The sequence below is a fragment of the Mustela nigripes genome, unplaced genomic scaffold (assembly GCF_022355385.1).
Source record: "Mustela nigripes isolate SB6536 unplaced genomic scaffold, MUSNIG.SB6536 HiC_scaffold_76, whole genome shotgun sequence".
In the NCBI taxonomy this organism is placed as follows: domain Eukaryota; kingdom Metazoa; phylum Chordata; class Mammalia; order Carnivora; family Mustelidae; genus Mustela; species Mustela nigripes.
Genome location: NW_026739491.1, coordinates 242,171 through 263,926, shown reverse-complemented (window position 1 = coordinate 263,926; position 21,756 = coordinate 242,171). Strand labels below are relative to the sequence as shown.

At 41.0% G+C, this 21,756-nt stretch overlaps 1 protein-coding gene across 1 annotated transcript in view; it reads right to left on the bottom strand.

The window, feature by feature from the left end:
• The window catches only part of LOC132008188 (very-long-chain 3-oxoacyl-CoA reductase), a 160,672-nt gene that overhangs the window by 10,405 nt on the left and 128,511 nt on the right, over positions 1-21,756 (bottom strand). Inside the window, exons 7-9 of the mRNA XM_059386604.1 lie at positions 14,725-14,759; positions 7,062-7,143; positions 4,926-4,991 (exon numbers count right to left, since the gene is read on the bottom strand). Of these exons, the coding sequence (XP_059242587.1) occupies positions 4,926-4,991; positions 7,062-7,143; positions 14,725-14,759 (183 nt within the window). The remainder of the gene's footprint in view (positions 1-4,925; positions 4,992-7,061; positions 7,144-14,724; positions 14,760-21,756) is intronic.

The following is a 21,756-nucleotide window of genomic DNA, read 5'->3' as shown; positions in this document are numbered from 1 at the left end:
GGAGGCCACCCACTAGCCAATCGGATCACTTATGATTTTGTCCTTTGAAAGTGTTAAGCGTAATTCTTTTTTTTTTTTTTTTTAAGATTTTATTTATTTATTTGACAGAGAGAAATCATAAGTAGATGGAGAGGCAGGCAGAGAGAGAGAGAGGAGGAAGCAGGCTCCCTGCCAAGCAGAGAGCCCGATGCGGGACTCGATCCCAGGACCCTGAGATCATGACCTGAGCCGAAGGCAGCGGCTTAACCCACTGAGCCACCCAGGTGCCCCGTTAAGCGTAATTCTGACTAGGCTTTAATTATAAGGCAGTAATGAGAACAGAGAGTCCTCACCAACATACCAACAGCATACTTTTGATAAGGCTTACTCAAGAAAGAACTTCTTACTCTCAATTCAAACATAATGGACAGAATTTATCAGGTCCAAAATTCACCTTTTTTTCATTTGCTATCTCCACTGTTCATTTACATTTCCACAAAATGCTTATTTCATGACAAATCTGAATCTATGAAGGAAAATTTAAATATCCTCACAAAATTATGGAAAAGAAGTTGAGGGAAAGATGGAAAGGGAAAAGCAAAGGAAAAATATTAAGAAGAAATTAATACAAAACAACCTAAATTCAAAAAAAAACATACTCTCTTTCTCTCCCCAAAGAGCAATCTGATATACCTTCACATGGAGGAAGACCTAAAAATGATAGCTTTCCTTCCAAGGATTAGAAGAAACTGAAATATGGCAACACAGCATTAGCCTGGAAGCCCTCTAGATACAGAGGTTGAAAATTCAAGACCAGAGCCTATGGGAGCAAGAGAAGAAGCTCAAAGGGCCTTTAAAATGAATGTCTGTGTACCGAGAAGCACGGCCATGCATAACCAGAGTCTTCCCTGATACCAAGCAATAAGCAGGTCCCTAGTGTGCCCCAAATTACATGTGCCACTAGCAACCACAGACACAAACAAGATTAAAAAATAAAAAAAAGAAAAAATCCAGATCTCAAGGATATATTGAAGTGGGCGAAGGCAGGGGAGCCAGAGAGTATCGGGCCGAGGTCGTAAGCAGAACGAGGAGAGCAGAAGGAAAATCATATCGTGTAGCTGAGATTTGGTTTCCCAGGGCAGGTGAAATGTGGCCTGAGCCTTGAAAGACGGACAGGGGTCATCGGCTCCAGCGTGAACCGAGTGGGGTGGGGAGACGGGGAGCGGGGAGAAGAGGAGAAAGGCGCAACGGCCAAGGAGCCAGTCCGCCGAGAGCGGAGTATGTGTTGGACACTCCAGGCCCACTCTGGCCGGACGCAGGGAGGGATGATGAGTGGCAAGAGAGGCGATGGCCTTCTGGAGTCAGAATTCAATCTCAAACCCGGCAGGCAGCCGCTGGAGGACTAGGCAGGAAAGCCATTTTACCTGACTTGGCTTCTAGCAAGACCATCCGGGAAACAGTATGTGGGGTGGAGTGGAAAAAAAAAAAAAAATTGCCAGTAAATAACTCCCGGTCCAAAAAACAGGCAGACATAAACCACCACCAAAAAAAAAAAATAAAATAAAAAATAATTTTTAACTCTGAGCTTTATTTGGACCAGCTATTTCTGTCCCTTTGGTCAGAACTAGTATGACATTCTATTCTACTTCAGCATTCTGGTACGTTCACACAGAAACGACAGCTGTACTTTCCTTCCCAAACATGTGAGCTTTTATTTCTTTTTTGCCAAATTCACGCTACATTTAAACCTCAAATGAATGCATTCTGAAGGAAGACAATGATCAATGAAATGACATAATTAAGAATTCATTATTGGGGAAAAACAAGTTTATCAAAGTTACACATTTCAAAAAACAAACTGTTACTGTTTTTGGAGTAGCTTCTAATCACGCCAGGCTAATAGGCAGAGAATATGGAGAAAAGATCTTTGAGGGAAAAAAGCTGTGGGAATGAGGGAGGAGACAGTCTCATCTATTCAGAGAATTTCAGAAATCGCTCGTCTGCGCTCACAGAGTCTAATACTCCCTTTTGTCATTCAGCCACTGGCAGCTTCTGGCCATGCTGCCTCAAGGCCACCCGCTGATGGATCGGTGAGATCCTACTGAGTCTCAGCAGGTGTTTAAAAATTATGAAATTAATAACTTGATTACAACAGATTCCTCAGAATGAGGAAATGGCACGACACTGTGTGGCACGTGATACCCTACATTCCACGTGTGCTTTATCAGCTCCTTGTCACTGAAATACACCACATTCCACACGGCAGACTTCAGCTACTTGCACTGAAATGACAGGGTCAGGGGAAGAAGGGGGAGTGTGGTAGTTCAGTGTAAAATTCAGAGTTCTCAAAAACCTGTCTTCCTCCCCGCCATGTATGCTGCGTATTAATGGGAGGCTGCAAATCAGAAGAACATCAAAGGGCTATGATACTTAAGGACTGCAGGCGCGAGACCTCAGGAAGCAGAATCTAGGTGGCCCTGGAAGATGAGGACACATTGACCCTACTCTTCCCTTACCTACCACGCCATCTCACTGTGGGTGACTTAGCTGTGGTCTCCACCCATAGAATATAATGGCTTGGAAGCTAGATCCAGACACACTTCGGGCCACCTTGACCATCCAAGGATATGAGGGAAGAAATGGAACTGAGTCCGTAACTGCCCAAGCACAGATAGATGGCTGCAATGTGTTCAACGCTGCCCTAAAGGCCTCAAGTTAGGAGCCCAGTGATTAAAAACAAAGGCTTTGGTGCCAAATGGCCTTGGATTTGAGGCCTGGTTCAACATGGACAAGTGGCTTAACCTCTCTAACCCTGATTTCCATAAATTTATAGAAGATGATAATCGCACCACCTTATGAAGTCATTACGAGATAAAAATGAAATAAATGGATACATATAAAGTACTTAGCCCTGTGCGTGGAAAGTAACACTTCAAACATTAGCTATTACGATGACTGATCATCTGGGGCTTCGGGGCACAAAAACCGAAATATGAGGCTCGCAATAAAGAGAGCCATGATGAACAATGGGGTGTGTAGAGAAGTGGGGGCAGGTCGTGGGTGGGAGTACGAAAGGGATGTGCATTGCAACTTCTCTAAGATACTATTAAAAATGTGCCTAAGCAGGGAAACACTGTGAGCCATTATTTCTTTGTGTTGAACAAGGAGAGCTGCTCTGAGACAGGTAGTCATAAAACCCCCTACCTTTGCTCCCTCTCATATTTGGTATTATACTTTCACAGCGTTGTGTCTGTTAGCTACATAATAAAAGCAAAGGTCTCTACAAAGATTAAATCAAAATGGATCAAATGCCTAAATGTAAAAGCTAAAACCAAAAAACTTGAAAGAAAACGGAGAGCTTCACATTCGATTAGGCAACGATTTGCTGCATAGGACACAAAAGCACAGGCAACGAAAGGAAACGGACCACATTCAAATTAAAAACTTCTGTGCATCCAAGGGCACAGCCACAGAATGAAAAGGCAACCCACAGAGCAGGAGAAAATATTTGCAAATCATATACCTGATAAAGGGTTAATATCCAGAATATATAAAGAACTCCCACAATTCAACAATAAAGAGCTAACGACCCAAGTAAAAAAGGGCAACGAATCTGAACTGACATTTCTCCAAAGAAGATACAAAATGACCAATAACCAGCTGAAAGGGCACCGAAAAGGTGTTTAGCATCACGAATGAGGGAGACGCAAATCAAAACCACAACGACAGGCCACCTCCTACCCATTAGGACAGCTAGTATTTAAAAACAAAAACACAACAAAATAATAAGTATTGGTAAGGATATGGAAAAGTTGGAATCCTGATATGTTGTGGGAATACAAAATAGGTAAGCTTCTAAAGAAAAGGTAAGGCAGTTCAAAGAAAAGATACATACACACAGACACACAGACACACACACACACACACACACACGCGTAAATAATTGCCACCTGATCCAGCAACTCCATTTCTGGGCACCTGTCCAAAAGAACTGAAAGCAGAGTCTCAAAAAGATAGGTGTACACCTCATGTTCACAGCAACGCTATTCACAGCAGCCAAAAGGTGAAAGCAACCCAAATGTCCAACAGCTGATGAACGAAGAAGAATCACAACACGGCGTGTATATACGACGGAATTCCATTCAGCCGTCAAGCAAAAGGGAAGTGCGACACAGCCAACAACATGGGCGAATCCTGAAGATGTGACACGAAGTGCAGTGAGCCAGCCGCAGAAAGACCAAGACTGGGGATTCCACCCATGTGAGGTCCCTCGAGTAGCCAGGTTCAGAGCCACAGAAAGTAGAATGGAGCGTGTCCAGGGCTGGGAGAGGGGGAAGTGAGGAGTTACTTTAATAGATACAGTGTTTCCGTTTGGGAAGATGAGAAAGTTCTGGAGAGGGATGGTACTGATGGTAGCACAACAGTGTGAATGTCCTTAATGCCACTGAACTCAATATCGAAAAATGATTTAAGTGTTTTCTGTTAGGTATTTTTACCACAATTAAAAAAAAAAAAAGAAAAAGAAAAGAAAACTCACCACCACCCCAGAGTCATAGCCTTGCTCTGGAAAGAGAGGGTTTTATGCAGCCCTCCGCCTGCCCCTGCGATGCTTACCCTGTGGCTTTGGGAATGGAGTCACAGCACACCTTTCACACCTGGCAGCTAAGAGATACTGACAGTCCCAATTTTCTCAAAATAAAACTGTTAAGAAATAAAACCATGCACTTGGTCCTACTTTAAGTATCCCTACTTCAGAATTCTAGGGGATAATTTTTTTAAATCTAGACTTAAGTGCATAAAAGAAAAAAAAATCATGTCTTTAATGGTGTGCTAACGTCACACTCACTTCTTTAGGAATGTGATTTTCTTTCGTTGCCAAGACGGCAACAGTTGCTGTGGAAACCACACAAAAACAGGGATAGGCAACTGAGACAAACCCTACTCACCTGCACAAAGATACCCTTGCTCTTATATTCCTCATGGAGGCACTGAGAGAAGAAATCCACAAAAGCCTGGGATGGGGTGGGAGTGAGAAGGAAACACATACATTGCATCAATTGGTCTGATCAGTAGTCATGGCAACACAAATAACAAACTAACCATTTAACACTGAGTTCCTAATCATTCTTCTTATTTCCAATGCAGAAGAGACCTTAAAAAAAAACAAAAAACCCTCAAAACCTCAAGTTGTTTTTATCTGCCACTAAATTAAGTATTCTCTTACCAAATATAATCTCAAGATAAAATCTTGACTTAACCAGCAAAGGGTCTTTCATTTTTTTCAGAAAATTACTTTCCAAGAAGAAATGTTTTATTATATAACAAAGGCTCCGGTTCCTCCTCCCCACTTGCCATTCGAACGGAAACACAATATGAATTCTGTTCAACTCTCCTCTATAGGGATTTTGTTGTCAGTAAAGAAAAGAGCAAGCATCCTTTTGGTCCTTGGGGATGGAAAGATCCAAGAAGTGTAGGGATGAATGTGACAGCCCATCTTCTTCTGATAGAATACTTTTAAATCTATTTGTAAAATATAATGTCCCATTTTTCAAATATGGACTCCACCTCAGGCTTAAAATAATGTATCAATAATGACTCTGCTGGGGTCCCAATTAATCATAGTCTTATGCCCACAGAGCAGAACAGGGTGAGAAGCTTGGGTCCAAAAATCACTTCAAGAAACATGGTGTTCATCTTAAACCCACCTTCTGTATATTTCAGAGATACAGAAAGCAAGAAGATGGCAGGAGGGGGCGTGGTGCCTTGCTTTTTCAAAACAGTAGTCACTGTTCACGTTTTTCCGGTGGATACGGAGCCAAGGGAAAAAGAAGGCAAACATTTTGCTCTTTTCCTTCTCTGACATATCGCAAGTTCTTACTATACTTTGCTCATTTTCCCCTAAAAGCTTGTTTAATTTCAGCATCTCAATGGTTACTTTCATTTCAGAGATGTGTCGTATGCCTCAGCAACGGGTAAGAAGACACCATGGACCTGTCGGCAGCCGGAAATGGATTCTAAATTATTTTTCCTCCTAGTAATGTGAAGAGGTGAGTGGTGATATTGTATAGAATTATGACATCTTACAGAGTTCTAGAAAATCCTTGTCTCACTCCAGAAGTGACAATAAATACCTATGAATTCTGAATAATGTAAAATACTCACACTCTGATCCGGGCTGTCTTGTACCTACTATGTATATTTATGTCCTGACTGGTGGCAAATTCTTTCACTTAGCTCTGCAGAGTTCAAACTTTTGCTGGATGAGGAAGCTGACTCATTCATGAGCCAAATCCGCCATCATCAACATGTTCTGATCAACAGAGCTGACTGGCCTAGGCCAGCTCTCCATGGAAAGCACAAAATCAGGCATACCTTGTTTCCTTGTATTTCGCCTTACTGCACATCACACAGACTGTGTTCTTTACAAAGTGGAAGGTTTGTGGCAACCCTGCATCAGGCAAGTCTACTGACACCATTTTTCCAACAGCATATGCTCACTTCTTGTCCCTGCATCATATTTTGGCAATTCTCGTAATATTTCAAGTTTTTCGTTATTATTATATTTATTATGGTGATCTGTGTTCAGTGATTACCACATGTTGAGGACTCAGAGGACAGCAAATTTTAGCAATAAAGTATTTTTTAATTAAAATAGGTACATTGCTTTTCGAGACATAATGCTATTACACACATAATGCTATTGCACACATAATACTATTGCACACTTAAAAGACTACGGTGTAGTGTAAACATAACTTTTTTTTTCCACACAGACCCTAGTGTAAACGTAACTTTTATATACACTGTGAAAACAAACCACTCATTGGCCTTGCTTTACTGTGATATTCGCGCTATTGTGAGGGTCTAGAACCAAGCCTCTGGTAACTCAGAGGTACGCCTGTATCGGTTTTAAAACCAGCTGACTGCCAGGAAAATAAAGCATCTGTGAATCTGAGCTCTTAGTGCCTCATTCCTTTCCTTCCCAGTCCATTTGAAAACAGCCAAGAAGAGAACTCCAAGAAGCCTCTATAGTTATTTCTCATCATTCTTAGCCTGACATGATTGACTAAAAAATTGTTCACCTTGGTTGCAGAGTAGATGGCCAACAGTGGAACTGGGGCTATGCCACTGGCAGAGGAGATATTCAGAATTGCCCCTTTAGATCTGAAAAGGAAAATGCACCAAGTAAACAGAATGAAATCACAGACACAATGGCTTGTAAATTACAGTTCGTGACATAGAATTACTTTAAACAGAATATAACTGTTTTTCTAACAGACATCTCTCCTTGCCTTTCATAGCACATGATATCCTTGGTCAGTGAATGAGGCATAACTCAATCAACTAAAAATAGCTCTTGTCTGCGATTAGCTCATTTCTGCTTTAGTAATCCGGGGCATGACCAGATCAGAGCGACAATCTCCTCCGGTTGATCTCTCCTGTCAGAGGTCTTCTCTGGCCACATCACCAAGAATCCTTGCTCTTAGAAACACTCTCATAATCCTGGCCTGGTAGCACAAACTACCTTGCTGTAGTATTTAATCATCGCATATGTATAAATGCTTTTCTCCCTCGACAAAACCCTAAGTTTCTACACATCATAGCCCTTACCTTACACGTTTCCTCCAACACCCCTGCACAGTCCTGAGCATGTAACAGGTGCTTAATAAAATCTCCCAGTGACAAGCGAATGGTTATGTTCTGCCCTGCTTCTTCCTCCAGGCTGTTGCTACTTGGTTACAAAACAAAGAGTTGACTATAAAATTATGCAACTCTATAGGAGATCAAACCATATTCTTTGCCCAAAGGCAAAGCTCAATTTCTACTGTAACTTCTAGAGACTACTGAAAGGTCCAAGTCAGAAAGTTATTAGGAATTACTAATTTTACTAATAAATGAACAATAATTGGAGGAAAGCAATGCTGTAAATACACTAGTGGCCAGCAAGTACATCCAGTTTGGGTAAAGTTTGGAATTAGGGCTTTAGGAATTTTCAACAGAATTAAGAGCCACTCTTCCCCCAACAAATCCATTATTCTCAGGGTAGTGGGTGGGGTGTCAGTCCCCTTCATCTACTTCAAGCAAACCCTACCCACCTCCTGTCCTCCAGGTGAGGCTCCTTTCCTTCCACTCAGCTTCCCCTTGTTCTTCCGAATTTACCTCCCCCAAGACCTATTTTTTCAGCATTTTTTTAAAAAGAACTCTATAGACCCATGCAAAATAATAAAATATGCAAAATAATAAAAGAAACATGATTAAATGGAATCTACGTTATTTTAGACATAAATCTGAAAAGAAATAATCCCCCAAAATCACTGAGTCCATCTGCCAGCCCCTAGGCGAGATGCCACTTCAACCATCAGACGGAAGTCTGGACTCTTAGCTTACTGTGTCCCTGGAAACAAGTTGTCGTCTTGTGTTTTCATTTTTGAACCCAAGTCTTTACTAGTAATACACATGTTCCTGAACAGTGAAATCCACTCATATTTTGGTCACTGAAATCAAATGTCAAATTTAAAAGTATTATATTGAGGTTTTAAAGAAAGTTGGAAATATTTAGTCTATGCACTGATATATGATTCTTGCATGTTTTGTTTGTATCTCAGAGACCAAAAAAAGTCTTTTTTTTTTTTTTAAGACTTTATTTATTTGACAGAGAGAGAGATCACAAGCAGGCAGAGAGGCAGGCAGAGAGAAAGGGGGAAGCAGGCTCCCTGCTGAGCAGAGAGCCTGATGTGGGGCTTGATCCCAGGACTCTGAGATCATGACCTGAGCTGAAAGCAGAGGCTTAACCGACTGAGCCACCCAGGTGCCCCAAAAGGCTTTTGTTTTTAAATACTAGAAGGGAGTAAGAATGCCTATCAAGAGTTAGAACCCAATCACTCTAGGGCAAAAACTAGTAATTAGGAATAAGTATTTAAGATTTTGATTTTATCTATTTGTGAGAAACTCCTCTGATCAAAGTGGACTAAAAGGCAACTTTTGTTACTGGAGACCTTTAAGAGAATAATACTAATTAACGATGTTTAAAATATCCCTATCTTCTTAGGGTGTTAAAAATGTTCTCAAATTAGATTGTGGGGATGGTTGCACAGCTTTGTGAACATGCTAGAAACCACCAAATTGTACACTTTAATGGATGGATTGTATGGTATGTGAAATGTATCTCAACAAACCTGGAAAAGACAAAGAGAGAGAGAAGCGTATTTATGATCTATTACAAGGTGTCACTTTTAAGCTCAGAGCAGACCTCAATCACAGGAAAGAGGAGAGAGCTATGGTGTCTTCCACAACACAGAATGCTTTCTGAGAAGTAACCTTAAATCCTGACAAGCTGTACCCCTGTCTAAGCCTTAAGCACTCCTGTGACTTTAGGTTAGCATTTTATTTTAACCTCTTCTGGTGTAACCAGGAATTGCCATGGCCTCAATCGTTTGGAGCAAATGAAGAAGAAAAGCTAGTTTAGAGGAGTTCTAGATGATCGTGTTCTTCATGGAAGCTGGGGTACAGCGCGGCTGGTTTTGTCAGCTGGATTGTGTGCTCCATTACACTCAGATTGGTGGGCGGTTACATGTGCCCTTGAACAAAAATCTTAATTTTGAAATGAAATGAAATTTTAATTTCATTCCTCACACATGAAATGCAATTTACAAGTCTTCCAAAATTAAAGTTTAATGTTATCAAATGCATTTTTTTAAAGATTTTATTTATTTATTTGAGAGAGAGAAGGTGAGAGAGAGCATGAGAGGGGAGAGGGTCAGAGGGAGAAGCAGACTTCCCGTGGAGCTGGGAGCCTGATGCAGGACTCGATTCGTGGTCTCCGGGATCATGACCTGAGCCAAAGGCAGTTGCTTAACCAACTGAACCACCCAGGTGCCCCTCAAATGCATTTTAAAAATGAAATTCTGATCTTACCAAAACAGAACACACTTTTAACTTCACTCACCAAAGCAATGATTTCAATACAGAAAAAATTTATTTAAAGACAATAAAAACTTCTTTCCCATTTTCAAAAATAATAGACCAATAATCAAATACGTCACAATTATGCACGTGTGCTCCTTTAATTGTTTACCCCTTGACGCAACTAAGATCTTCGTTTCTCAGATACTCTACCCCAGTTAAAATGCCTGGGAGCTAGGAGTTGGTTGTTCGTGAAAAGTCAGAATTTGAGAGAACGTTTTCAAACAAAGTATCTGTACTCTAAGACCACATTAAACAGACCCAAGACCAACGAAGTCTAAAGCAAGAACGCACTAGACCTGAGGAAATAAAAGAGCATTTATAATTGTATCATAATGACAGCAGAGAAACACCCCTTCCATGAAAACTCTGTGCCAACAAGCAGCTCACGAATTTGTCTGGCAAAAACCTTCCTTCCCCACCCACACACACAACAGCACAGAATGCTCTTTCTCTCCAAGGATGATAATATTCAACTTAGTTTTGTGTGAATCATAAACAACACACTGGTAGAGCTGTCTTAATCCTTGTACTGTATACAGTATCTATTCTCCATGCAGGGATGTGGTGAACATTTGGGACTGCGAGGCACAAAGGGCTCGTCTTTAAAATCAACTACTTTGTCTGTCTCTAATCCTCCATCCCTCCATCTAAGCAGAATTAGTGACGTCAAACCAGTTTCCATGGCAGAGCCAGACTCACGACAGCTCTGTTATATCAAGCAGGAGGACAAAATGGGCTGCGCTTAATTGCACACGAAAACAAACAGAAAACCGAACCTTAGTTAATCTCTCATTTTCTGGGGACTTGGGGAACAATTCTAAGATCGGAAGGTACATTAACAATATGTGCCCAAGTTCCATAATGAAGACGCGTGTTGCTCTTACTTCGGCACACTTCCCAGCCTGTTATGACAAATAAACAAGTCAAGTCATATTTTCTGTGATAGAACATTCTTAATTAATCACACTGCTTCCTTGCTAACAGCCACACGATGGTGTCTCAGTGGTACAAATTACCGAGGATCTACCAGAACTAAAATGCTGCAAAAACAAAACAGAAGACACCACTGCTGATAAGAAAGCGCCTTTTCGTAGAAACATACTCTCTTCAATTACTAGCCCTTTTACAAGCCAAAGGTCAAACTCATCCAACCCTATAAAATTCAGTATCTGGTATTTATAGCTTCTCATAGCTCTGCTCTCTCGTAGCATTCCCGCAGACCTGTGGAAAGAAACCCTATCCTAAGGCTCTCCTTAACTGTCACCTGGATAAAAAAATTGTCAGGCCTTTATTTTCCCATAAATGCCCCCACCATGCTATCGGACTGCTGCAGTATCCTTGCCCACAGCTCTGTAAAAATACTACTGTCACAGAGGAAGTGTTAGGTCTCCTTTGAATAAGTCGCTGATCTCCGCCTTCCTCGGGAAGGTCGGCACTGCCCTGTGATGCTGGGGAGAGAGATGGGGAGGTATAAGTGCTCCCGTGGAGGACTGGAACACAGGGTCAACTCTGATGCGGGCGGCTAACTGTATACAGAGTTTGATGGCAGGTAAGGGAGATTGTGCAGAAAAGACGCCATGATGATGCTTCCCATTTCCATTTCTTATCAAGGAGCTCAAAAGGGAGCTCCTGGAGGGTCCTTACTTTTTTTTTTTTTTTTTTTTTAAGCTTAAATATAACACTGAAATTGGTCCAGACAATTCTCCAGCAGACTCTCCAGAAGACTGAGAAACGTATCAAAACAGAGTTCTATGTCAGAAAAGAATTGTGGAACAGAGGGGTCAGACACATAATTAGAACCGGCAATCCAAATACATTATACGAATCGTGCTTTGCTGAAGGAAGTTTGCAAACATTTCCCACATGAAAGAGGACTGCCTGCCCTAAAACACGGTAACATGTCATAATTCCACCTTAAGCAATACAGTATGAAAGGGGCTATTTTTAGCTTTTCCATGGTTGTTATGGCAACCACCTCCTGGCTCCAGCTGTACACAATGTTTATAATTCCAGAGAAGTGGAAAGAGCAAGTTTCCTCTATAATGTAATTATGCACTTTCTATTTCTGTGGTAATAATACCTTAGTTTAATTATAGGTACTTGTTTAGTGAGAGTTGGCTTTAGGCTATCGTTCTAGAGGGTTTGGAAAATCTCATACATCAGAGGTAGAATCAGTGAAAGGGGAAAAGCAGCAACGACAACAACAACAAAGGATCTTTAGAAAGGACTCTGCTTGCCTCAATGGAAATTCGACTCCTATGGAAACCAACCATAGGAAATATGCCGTTTAAGGACAGGCTATAATAAAATCACTTATATGTACGAGGAAGAAGGCTTCCAGATGATCGGTTACCTTGGAGTTTTTCCTCTCCTCTTGGGCACACAGCTAACAACATTTCTGGCCTCGTGTGCAGTTAGTGGTAGCCTGTGACTGAGTTCTAGACAATGAATTGTTGGCAGAAGTGATGTATACCCCTTCCAGGCCTGGCCTGGCCCAATGAAACCTCCCATAAAGTCATCCTATTCGCTCTTCCCTCACCTGCTAGCTGGATGCAGAAAACGCAGCAGAGAGCTGCTAGGTCCAAGGGAAGAACAGCCCCTACACAGAAGGAGTCTGAGATCCCTGAATGGCCGGGTAGAGCACAGCCCCAACCACTGATCCATACTGGCCATGTACCCGGAGGAAGAAAGTCAGCCTTTAGAATGGTAAGCCACGGAGATCTTAGGATGGTCTCTTACAGCAGTTAGCTTACCTTAACTAATAGAACCAGTAACTCTTAATTCGAGTGGACTTCGCTGTTCCCTTTTCTGACCAAAAGTACTGATGGATAAAGTCCACTTATATTTCTTACCAGTTCTTAGCAAGAGCCACGATCACCCTCACGGTGTCAGCTTCAGTCCACAGCCTATGACGGCTTCCCACCAGATCATTTCTCAAATTTAGTTTAAAATCAACTTGATTTCCTAAAGGCAAAGATCGGCTTCGTCTTCTGTATACTCCATGATAAACTCTACTCAGTGAGTGCCTGCTGAATGAATGGCTCCATGATAAACTCTACTCAGTGAGTGCCTGCTGAATGAATGGCTCCTCTTCTTTGCATGGTTTTTATCTAGGTGCTCTAGCTATAACTGCAGTCAAGGCTGCCAGGTCTCTAAAGATAGGAGTGAAGTTCCTGGCACTCTGTGTCTGTATCATTTACTAACGAATCATGAAGCTTCATAGCGCTCAATCTCTTTGGGACTCACTTTCTATCAAATAAGGGTGGGACTGGTTTCAACTAATTACAGTACTAGAATTCCATGACTATTTAAATCCATTATGATCTGCAAGATTACTTCACAACAATCATCTCTTTTTGATATGGTTTTCACCAACACACTTAAAAATCCCTTTTCCAATGCTTCTGTGGTTTTTAAGTATTTCATTTTTAATGGATGGACTTACTGTCCTGAATTAATACCGAGTCACTGGCAGATAGCGAAACTGGATTAAGATGATGGCCATGACTTACTTCATCCCTCCAGCGTTCTACCCTGTCGGCCCCAATTCTCTGTAATCTAGGGTTCTGTCCGGTTAGACCACTGTCTGTTCACTTCCATATCTGACCATCAGAGGCACACTCTCACTGTCGACCAACACGAAGCAGTCTGAGTGTTTAGAGGGAAATTTTACTACAGGAATTGAAATATACCAAACTTCATATAAAATGGAATCACAAACAAAAACTGCAAAGAAGGAGTTTTTCCACCAATCTCTGTAGATGCCAAACAAAATGGATTCCTAACCTCGCTTCCTCCTCTGTACAATGGTGGGAGGCTATCGAAGTTAAATGAGTTAACACACATCAAGTCCTCAGTACAACACTTGGGACGTAACAGGTTCTCAACAAACATTAGCTGTCAACCTTGCCTGTAGCTGGTCACAGAGGTTTCTTCAAAGTAGGGTCTTTGGACTATGCCCTTTCCGAAGCTATGATTCTTTTGGATCTCCTCCAAACTCAAAGCTGTTTTGCAGAGGAAGGATGACTGTGAAGCCCTAAATTTAGCAAACGATCAAGCTAACTCAAGATGCAAGCCCAGATCTTTTCAACAGGTTTCTTTTGAAAGCCAAGGCATCATTCAGGCTTTTCCAAGGGAGAAACAGAGCTTAATTACAATTTTACACTTTGTGCTATTTCAAGAAGAAACTCTACGACACATTTCTCAATGAAAATGAAGACATCTAACATATTCTAGGGGAACCCCTCCCAAGCCAGAACACAAAGGGGGCTCCACGGTGTGGGTTTCTGTTCCAAAGGTAGGTTTGACATCTTATAACCATTTTATAACATACCTAAGTTCCTCATATATCCATTCACCCCTTAAAAACTAAACAACCAGAAGATGGGGTTTTGCTTTGTGAAACTCCACTGATTTTAGTTCTGAGAGCATATAGCTTTAAGAAGGCATTCCCGGGAATACCCCAGGAACTCTGTCCACCCCCTCAGAATAGCAGGCAATTGAGTTGGTGATGGTGACTCAGGCAGACTTTTTAATCCTGATCTAAAGGAACCACCACAACCCTGGAGAGAGAAATAAAAAGGGAATCAAGTGGAAAAGGCCTCCGCCACCAGATGACTCATGCTCTACCGTGTGACTCGCCAGGCACATTACTCTGTTGCTAAGACATGGAGGATAGGTTCATTAGTCACTCTACTGAATTTTGCAAAGAAAGGATTCTCCCTATAAATAATCATGAGCTCTGTCTCTCTAGTGTTTGTGAGTGTGCTCGTGACTCACCTTTCCACCATACCGGGCAGCACCAATCGTGTCATCTGCAAAAGAGAAAACAAAACATTCATGATGGCTGAGGTTGCAGGCATCAGATAAACAGTGGAGAGAAGCCATTCTCAAAACAGAAGAGAATCACGAAACCACTCACCACTCTATAGACAGCAGTTTATTTTATATACTCTATAAAATTTGGCTGTGTCAAGATTGCATAAAAGGGGGCGCCTGGGTGGCTCAGTGGGTTAAAGCCTCTGCCTTCAGCTCAGGTCCTGAGATTGAGCCCCACATCAGGCTCTCTGCTCAGCGGGGAGCCTGCTTCCTCCTCTCTCTCTGCCTGCCTCTCTGCCTACTTGTCATCTCTGTCTGTCAAATAAATAAATAAAATCTTAAAAAAAAAAAAAAGAGTGCATAAAAAGGAATCAGATGAAATCATTGGAGTTAACACTGGGAATACTTTCAGGAAACTTGGCTAAACTTGGCCTTGCCTGAAACCTAATACTGGCACAGAGATCTTCAAATAATTAAGGACTTAACAGTGAGCTCTAGTCTCCCAAAATGTACTCCTGGAAAGGGACATACGTTATCAAAGAGAGTATCTGTGAACCAAGATCCCTTAAGATTCCTAATCTTAAGTGCTCAAACAATCTTTTCCTACCAAAAAGGCCTTTAGAAGAATGCCCCAAAGTGACAGGTTGGCAAATGTTAAGTGTATCCTGACATTTCATTACCCTTGTTGGTCTAGCTAGCTGTGAGTAAAACACATCCTTCAAGAAAGTTAAGGTTATCTGTAATATCTTGAAACCAACAACAAAGAAAAATGACACCTGCATTTTCAAAGGGCCTTGGAATTGTTGATTAAATACATATAATGCAGGGCACTAGGATGGCTCAGTCGGTTAAGCATCTGCCTTCAGCTCAGGTCATGATCCCAGTGTCCTGGGATTAAACCCCACGTTGGGCTCCCTACTCATGGGGAGTCTGCTTCTCTCTCTCCTTCTGCTCCCCCGTTCCTGCTTTCTCTCACTATCTCAAACAAATAAATAAAATCTTAAAAAAATACATATAATATGATGAGAGGCTACTCCTAAATTCTGTTTTAAGGTATTATTAACTAAGAACAGTTAAGACACCCACTGGCTTAATCAGGGCCATGTCTCAGTTAAGTACTGAGGTTAGAACACGAATTCTTGATTTGCAGGTATCATCAATTTTCTAAGAAGCAAATGCTGCTGCTCTGTCACAGAAAAGTTGGCACGCATGCCAAACACAGGAATTTTAAGTGTTTTATCTTGAATACTATGTCTTAATGAAAACAGTGCTCTGATGAGAAAATAATTTTTTTTCCTAGAAATATTTTGAAGAAAGAAAATGTATTCAGCTTTACAAGGTAAAATCTGCTATGCAGTGCTCCCAAACCAGATGTCAAGCCGGGAGCTGCTGCATATACTTTTCCAGGAAAAACAAGTTCAAACTGACACTGCCGCATGAAAGACAGACTGACACACTGCCAACTTCGAAACAAAGAAGTGTCTTCAAAGCCTAGGGGAATCATGTTGACAGAAGTTTCTGGATTTGGCCGAATCTTCTGGCCCAGATTAAAAAAAAAAAAAAAAAAAGATATCAAGAGAAAGAGTTTGGCCTAAAGCATTCCATATCTCCCTCCTTCTTACATACGGGTCTATGTTTTTCATATTAAAGTCGTCTTCACAGAACAAGGGGCACATGCTCTCTGTGTTCTATAGCAGGAGATATGATTGGAAGTTACACATGCAAGTTCTCGGTCATGGCCTGAAAGTTGAGAAAAACACGTGTCCTCCTCCTGCCACATTCCTCCACCTGACGGCTGGATACATGCGGTGGAAGGAGCTAAAACAACCCACCTGAACCGCAAGCTGAGAGCTGTGTGATAATAGGGGCAGAGCAATGAGGGAAAGAGGCAGGATCCCTAATGACTGGGGAACTACTATGTCAAACCTTGATTTCCTACCCAGCTTTTTATATGAGAGAAAAATACTATTTTATTTAAGCCACTGCTAGGTCTCTGTTACAGCAGCCAAACCACTACTCTAACTAATAAAACTGACCATTTGTGTTGACGAAAACCAAGCGATGGTAACATTTTAAGACTCAAAGATCAAATAACTCCCAAAGCACACTTAATCAGAGATTATGCTGATAACCCAAATGGCCTCAGTATTTTATAATTTTTTACAACATGCCCCTGTTTCTTCTCTTTTCTAGGTCTGCTGACCCAATTCAGGATATGCCCCCAGGGCCTCAAACCCAACTGGATGGAGCCAAGTGAGAGAAAAAGCTGATTTCAGGGCTGGTCCTTTCAACACCATAGTTACCTCCTCCCTTTTCAGATGAAATAACTCTTCAAACTTGTCTACACATTTCCTAAGATGTGCCTTTTTATGGGAACACACTGCAATTGCTCAATATATAGCCACGGTATGTTCAGGTAAATGTGGGACACAGTCAGGTCCAAGTTCAAATCCCAGCCGTTCTACTTACTAGCAGTGTGATCTCGAGTTACTTCCTTCTCTGCAACATACATATGGATTATATAAAGAAGGCATCTACACTACAGATTATTCTTTTTTTTTTTTTAAAGATTTTATTTATTTATTTGTCAGAGAGAGAGAGCGAGAGAGAGCGAGCGAGCACAGGCAGACAGAGTGGCAGGCAGAGTCAGAGGGAGAAGCAGGCTCCCTGCGGAGCAAGGAGCCCGATGTGGGACTCGATCCCAGGACGCTGGGATCATAACATGGCTGAAGGCAGCTGCTTAACCAACTGAGCCACCCAGGCATCCCCCCCCCCTTTTTTTTTTTTTAAAGATTTTCAATATAGATTATTCTATTCTGAATCTCAAACGAGGTAATGTTTGTAATGGACTCAGCACAGAGCTTGTCACACAGCAAGCCTCTGAAGAGGAATTAGTGTCCCTTATTGCCAGGAGGCACTATTGTTTCAGGATGCAGTGCCACTACGTATGTAGGCCTCCTTTAACCATGTCATGTCTGGCAGTATAGAGCCAAAAATAATGACAAAGTTTGAGGTCATCAAGTTCAAGTGACAACAAGTTTCTGGATAGTTCCACCAATACTGAAAAATACCTCAGTTGGGATGTTCTTGGGGTAATGGAATTGTTCTAAAATTGAATTTGGTGACGATTGCACAACTCTGAATTTATTTACCTATTAATTATACACAAAGTGGATGAATTTTATGGTTTATAAATTATCCTTTTTAAAATTTTATCCTTTTTATTTTTTTATATTTTTTAAAGATTTTACTTATTTATTGCAGAGAGAAAGAGAAAGAGAGAGCACGGGCAGGGGGAGAGGCAAAGGGAGACTCCCTGCTGAGCAGAGAGCCTGGTGCAGAGCTCAGTCCCAGGATCTCAGGATCATGATCTGAGCCCAAGTCAGATGCTTCACCCACTGAGCCACCCAGGTGCCCCTGAATGAAATTTAAAAAAAATCTTAACCAGGGGCGCCTGGGTGGCTCAGTGGGTTAAAGCGTCTGCCTTCGGCTCAGGTCATGATCCCAGGGTCCTGGTATTGCGCCCCACATTGGGCTCTCTGCTAAGCAGGGAGCCTGCTTCCCTTCCTCTCTCTCTGTCTGCCTCTCTGCCTACTTGTGATCTCTGTCTGTCAAATAAATAAATAAAATCTTAAAAAAAAATCTTAATCATATGAATGAGTTGAAGAGCTGGAATCACAAAACACAGAGGATGTTACTTTCTCAAACCTAGGAGAAAAAAGAGCTTTCAAAATGTTCTATGCATATCAACTATGGCCTGAGAAACACAAAACAATAAAAAGAGACATTCTTCAGTTTTGTCGAGGCCACGTTATGTACTCAAACCTGGGCTGGTGGATAGGCGCTCACTACCTAGCCAGAGAATACATGTACATATAAACAAATCATTACAAGACACACCATGAGTGGTACAACAGAGGTGAGAACAGAGGGCCCTAATGCTTTGGAGAAAAACTCGTTATGTCTGGGGAATCAGGTCTAGAGCTTCACAGATTATATTTCATTTAAGTTCTGAAAGAATAAATAGGAATTCATCAGGCGGAAAAAATATTCCAGTAGAAGGAATAGAATACAAAAAGGCAAACAGCTGCAAGAAACTACAATATATGCCATAGAAATGATGCACTGAGAAAACCCTTTGTTGAACGGAGCTTATAAAGAAATTCACGAGCATCCTGTTATCTATATGTCACGCAATTTGCATATCGTACCACTTCACGGACAGCTTCCCATGCTAGCGCAAACAGACGTACTTCAAGCATATTAACCATCATAGAGTATTTTATTGTAAGAATATATTACATGCATTCCTAGCAAAATCTGAAAACATTTTTTATTCAGCACATTTCCTCAGGGGACCATAATGGTTAGCTAATGTAGGAGGTCCCCAAGCACTCCATGGAGAGAAGTGAGCATTCAGTCCTCCAAGACCTGAGACCACCAGAAACAGGGTAAGCAGATTGATAATAAAGACATTCTCATCCAATGGCAGGGAGGTGTGCCTGCGTGTGCGTAACATGTGCATGCATCTGTGCGTATACGTACACATGTGCATGAAATGAGACTTGTTAACTGAAGAGTAGCTAACTCTTCAGTTCACTGAGGTAGCCGCCAACTGTTTGGCCCTCCTACACAAAGAGAGAAAGGATGGGATTTGTAGACAATGATCAACCTGGAAAACAGCCAGCAAAGTCTATAGTCTTAGACTTTAAAAGAATATAGCAAAGTCTATATTCTTTTATTCTGACCAGGGATCTCAGAACTATTTGACTATTAACAAGTGGTTGCACAGAGTTGTAAAGTTTAATTCAGATTTTTTTCCCAAGACATAAACTTACTCTCCTAAATATAATCCATTAAGAAATACCACACGAGGGGTACCTGGGTGGCTCAGTGGGTTAAGGCCTCTGCCTTTGGCTCGGGTCATGGTCTCGGGGTCCTGGGATCGAGCCCCGCATCGGGCTCTCTGCTCAGCAGGGAGTCTGCTTCCCCCTCCCCCCCGCCTGCCTCTCTACTTGTGATCTTTCTATCTGTCAAATAAATAAATAAAATCTTAAAAAGAAAAAAAAAATCACATTAGCTGGGATATCGAAGAAATAGAAATGCATACATGGGAGCTATTTTTTCCCTTATACTGAGTGCATGTCATACATTAAATGTTTCCTTTCTGAATGGCAAAAAATTATCCACAATCAGAGACAAAATAACATCCCATAAGATAGAATCTTACTTATAAAACTACATCAATAGCTAAACATTAAATATTTTCTGGATGGTCTTCGATGTATGGGGACATATTCAAAATATACCTTTCCCCTCTCTGTTTTAGTAAGAAATAACTGACATAAGACATTGTATTAGTTTAAGCTGTAGAGCATAACGATTTGATATTATGTATATACTGCAAAGGATTACCACAGTAAGTTAACATCAAAATTATAGAACGGTGAATGAATTTCTGGTCCTCTTTGCATATGGCCATGCTAATCTCCATATCATTCCAATTTTAGTGTATGTGCTGCTGAAACCAGCACCAAAATGTATCCTTTATACACGTAAATTAAAACTCAAGAAGTTTAGGGGCGCCTAGGTGGCACAGTCAGTTGAACGTCTAACTCTTGATTTTGGTTCAGGTCATGACCTCAGGCTCGTGGGATCAAGACCCACACTGGGCTCCACACCCAGCACATCCCTCTCCCTCTGCTCTTCTTCCTTCTTGCGCACATGTGCTTGCTCGCTCTCACTCTCTCAAATAAATAAATAATATTTTTTAAAAACCCAACCCTCAAGAAGTTTAAGTGACTTAACACAAAGAGGAAGGAAGAAGCAGTATTTTTGATGCCTAGCTATTAAAGGGCCAGAAATACTTGTTGAATGTCCAATGACCAAATAATCCATCAAGTCCTCTCATGAAAAATTAAATTCTTTTGCATTGATCACTGGCTTCTCCTTTTAAATTCTGGCTCTAAACTATTTCTCCTTGTCACAGAAGGGAACATCTTTTTTTGATCTGCCAAATAATAACACCACCAAAAAGCCTAAGAAAAGTTAACTTGAAATCTGCATGCTTTTATAAACCTGATTAAGGCCTTCATCTGTTCTTAAATTCTCTTTTCTCCTAATCAGATCCTAATTCATCATAAATTTGACTTCAAGCCTTTTTCTTATATGTGTATACAAATAATTCTTAAAATTCTATGCATAAGCAAAAGAGAGGCTTCACTATGTTCACATTAAATTAAATTTTTTAAAAATTCTCTTTGACATCAAGTTTTACCTAGGATATTTTAACTAAGCTATTAGAAGTCTCATTTTACTTTGTATGCACCGATTGGTATCTTGATATCTGGTTATTTATACCATATACCAAGCGTTTCTGTGAAATCTCACTATCTATCTGAACTCCATTTCACAGCTCACAAGCTGTTTCTGGAGTTAACTCAATATGCTAATTTTAGGCCATCTGCAGGTGATAATTGCTGTACCAGGAAATTTTTTGTTCCTCTTAAGATACTGCTAAAGTAAGGTTACCATAACTTATAAGTTCAGTGGCTAAGAATATTAGAAAAATAGCAGTAAATATGGTTTCTAACTTGTTTTTTCCCGTGTTGAAGTTGTTTTCTTTTCTTTTCTTTTCTTTTTTAAAGATTTTATTTATTTATTTGACAGACAGAGATGACAAGTAGGCAGAGAGGCAGGCATAGAAAGAGAGGGAGAAGCAGGCTCCCCACTGAGCAGAGAGCCTGATGTGGCGCTCAATCCCAGGATCCTGGGATCATGACCTGAGCTGAAGGCAGAGACTTTAACTCACTGACCCACCCAGGTGCCCGAAGTTGTTTTCAAAAGTGTAGAGCAAACACTTTAGTTACTTCCTAAAAAGTGATAAAAGTTGTTGCAGTAGTTCCCCTCCAACAAGAGCTTCAATTCTCTCCAAAAAACCCCAGATATTTCCTAATATATATATATATATATATATATATATATATATATATA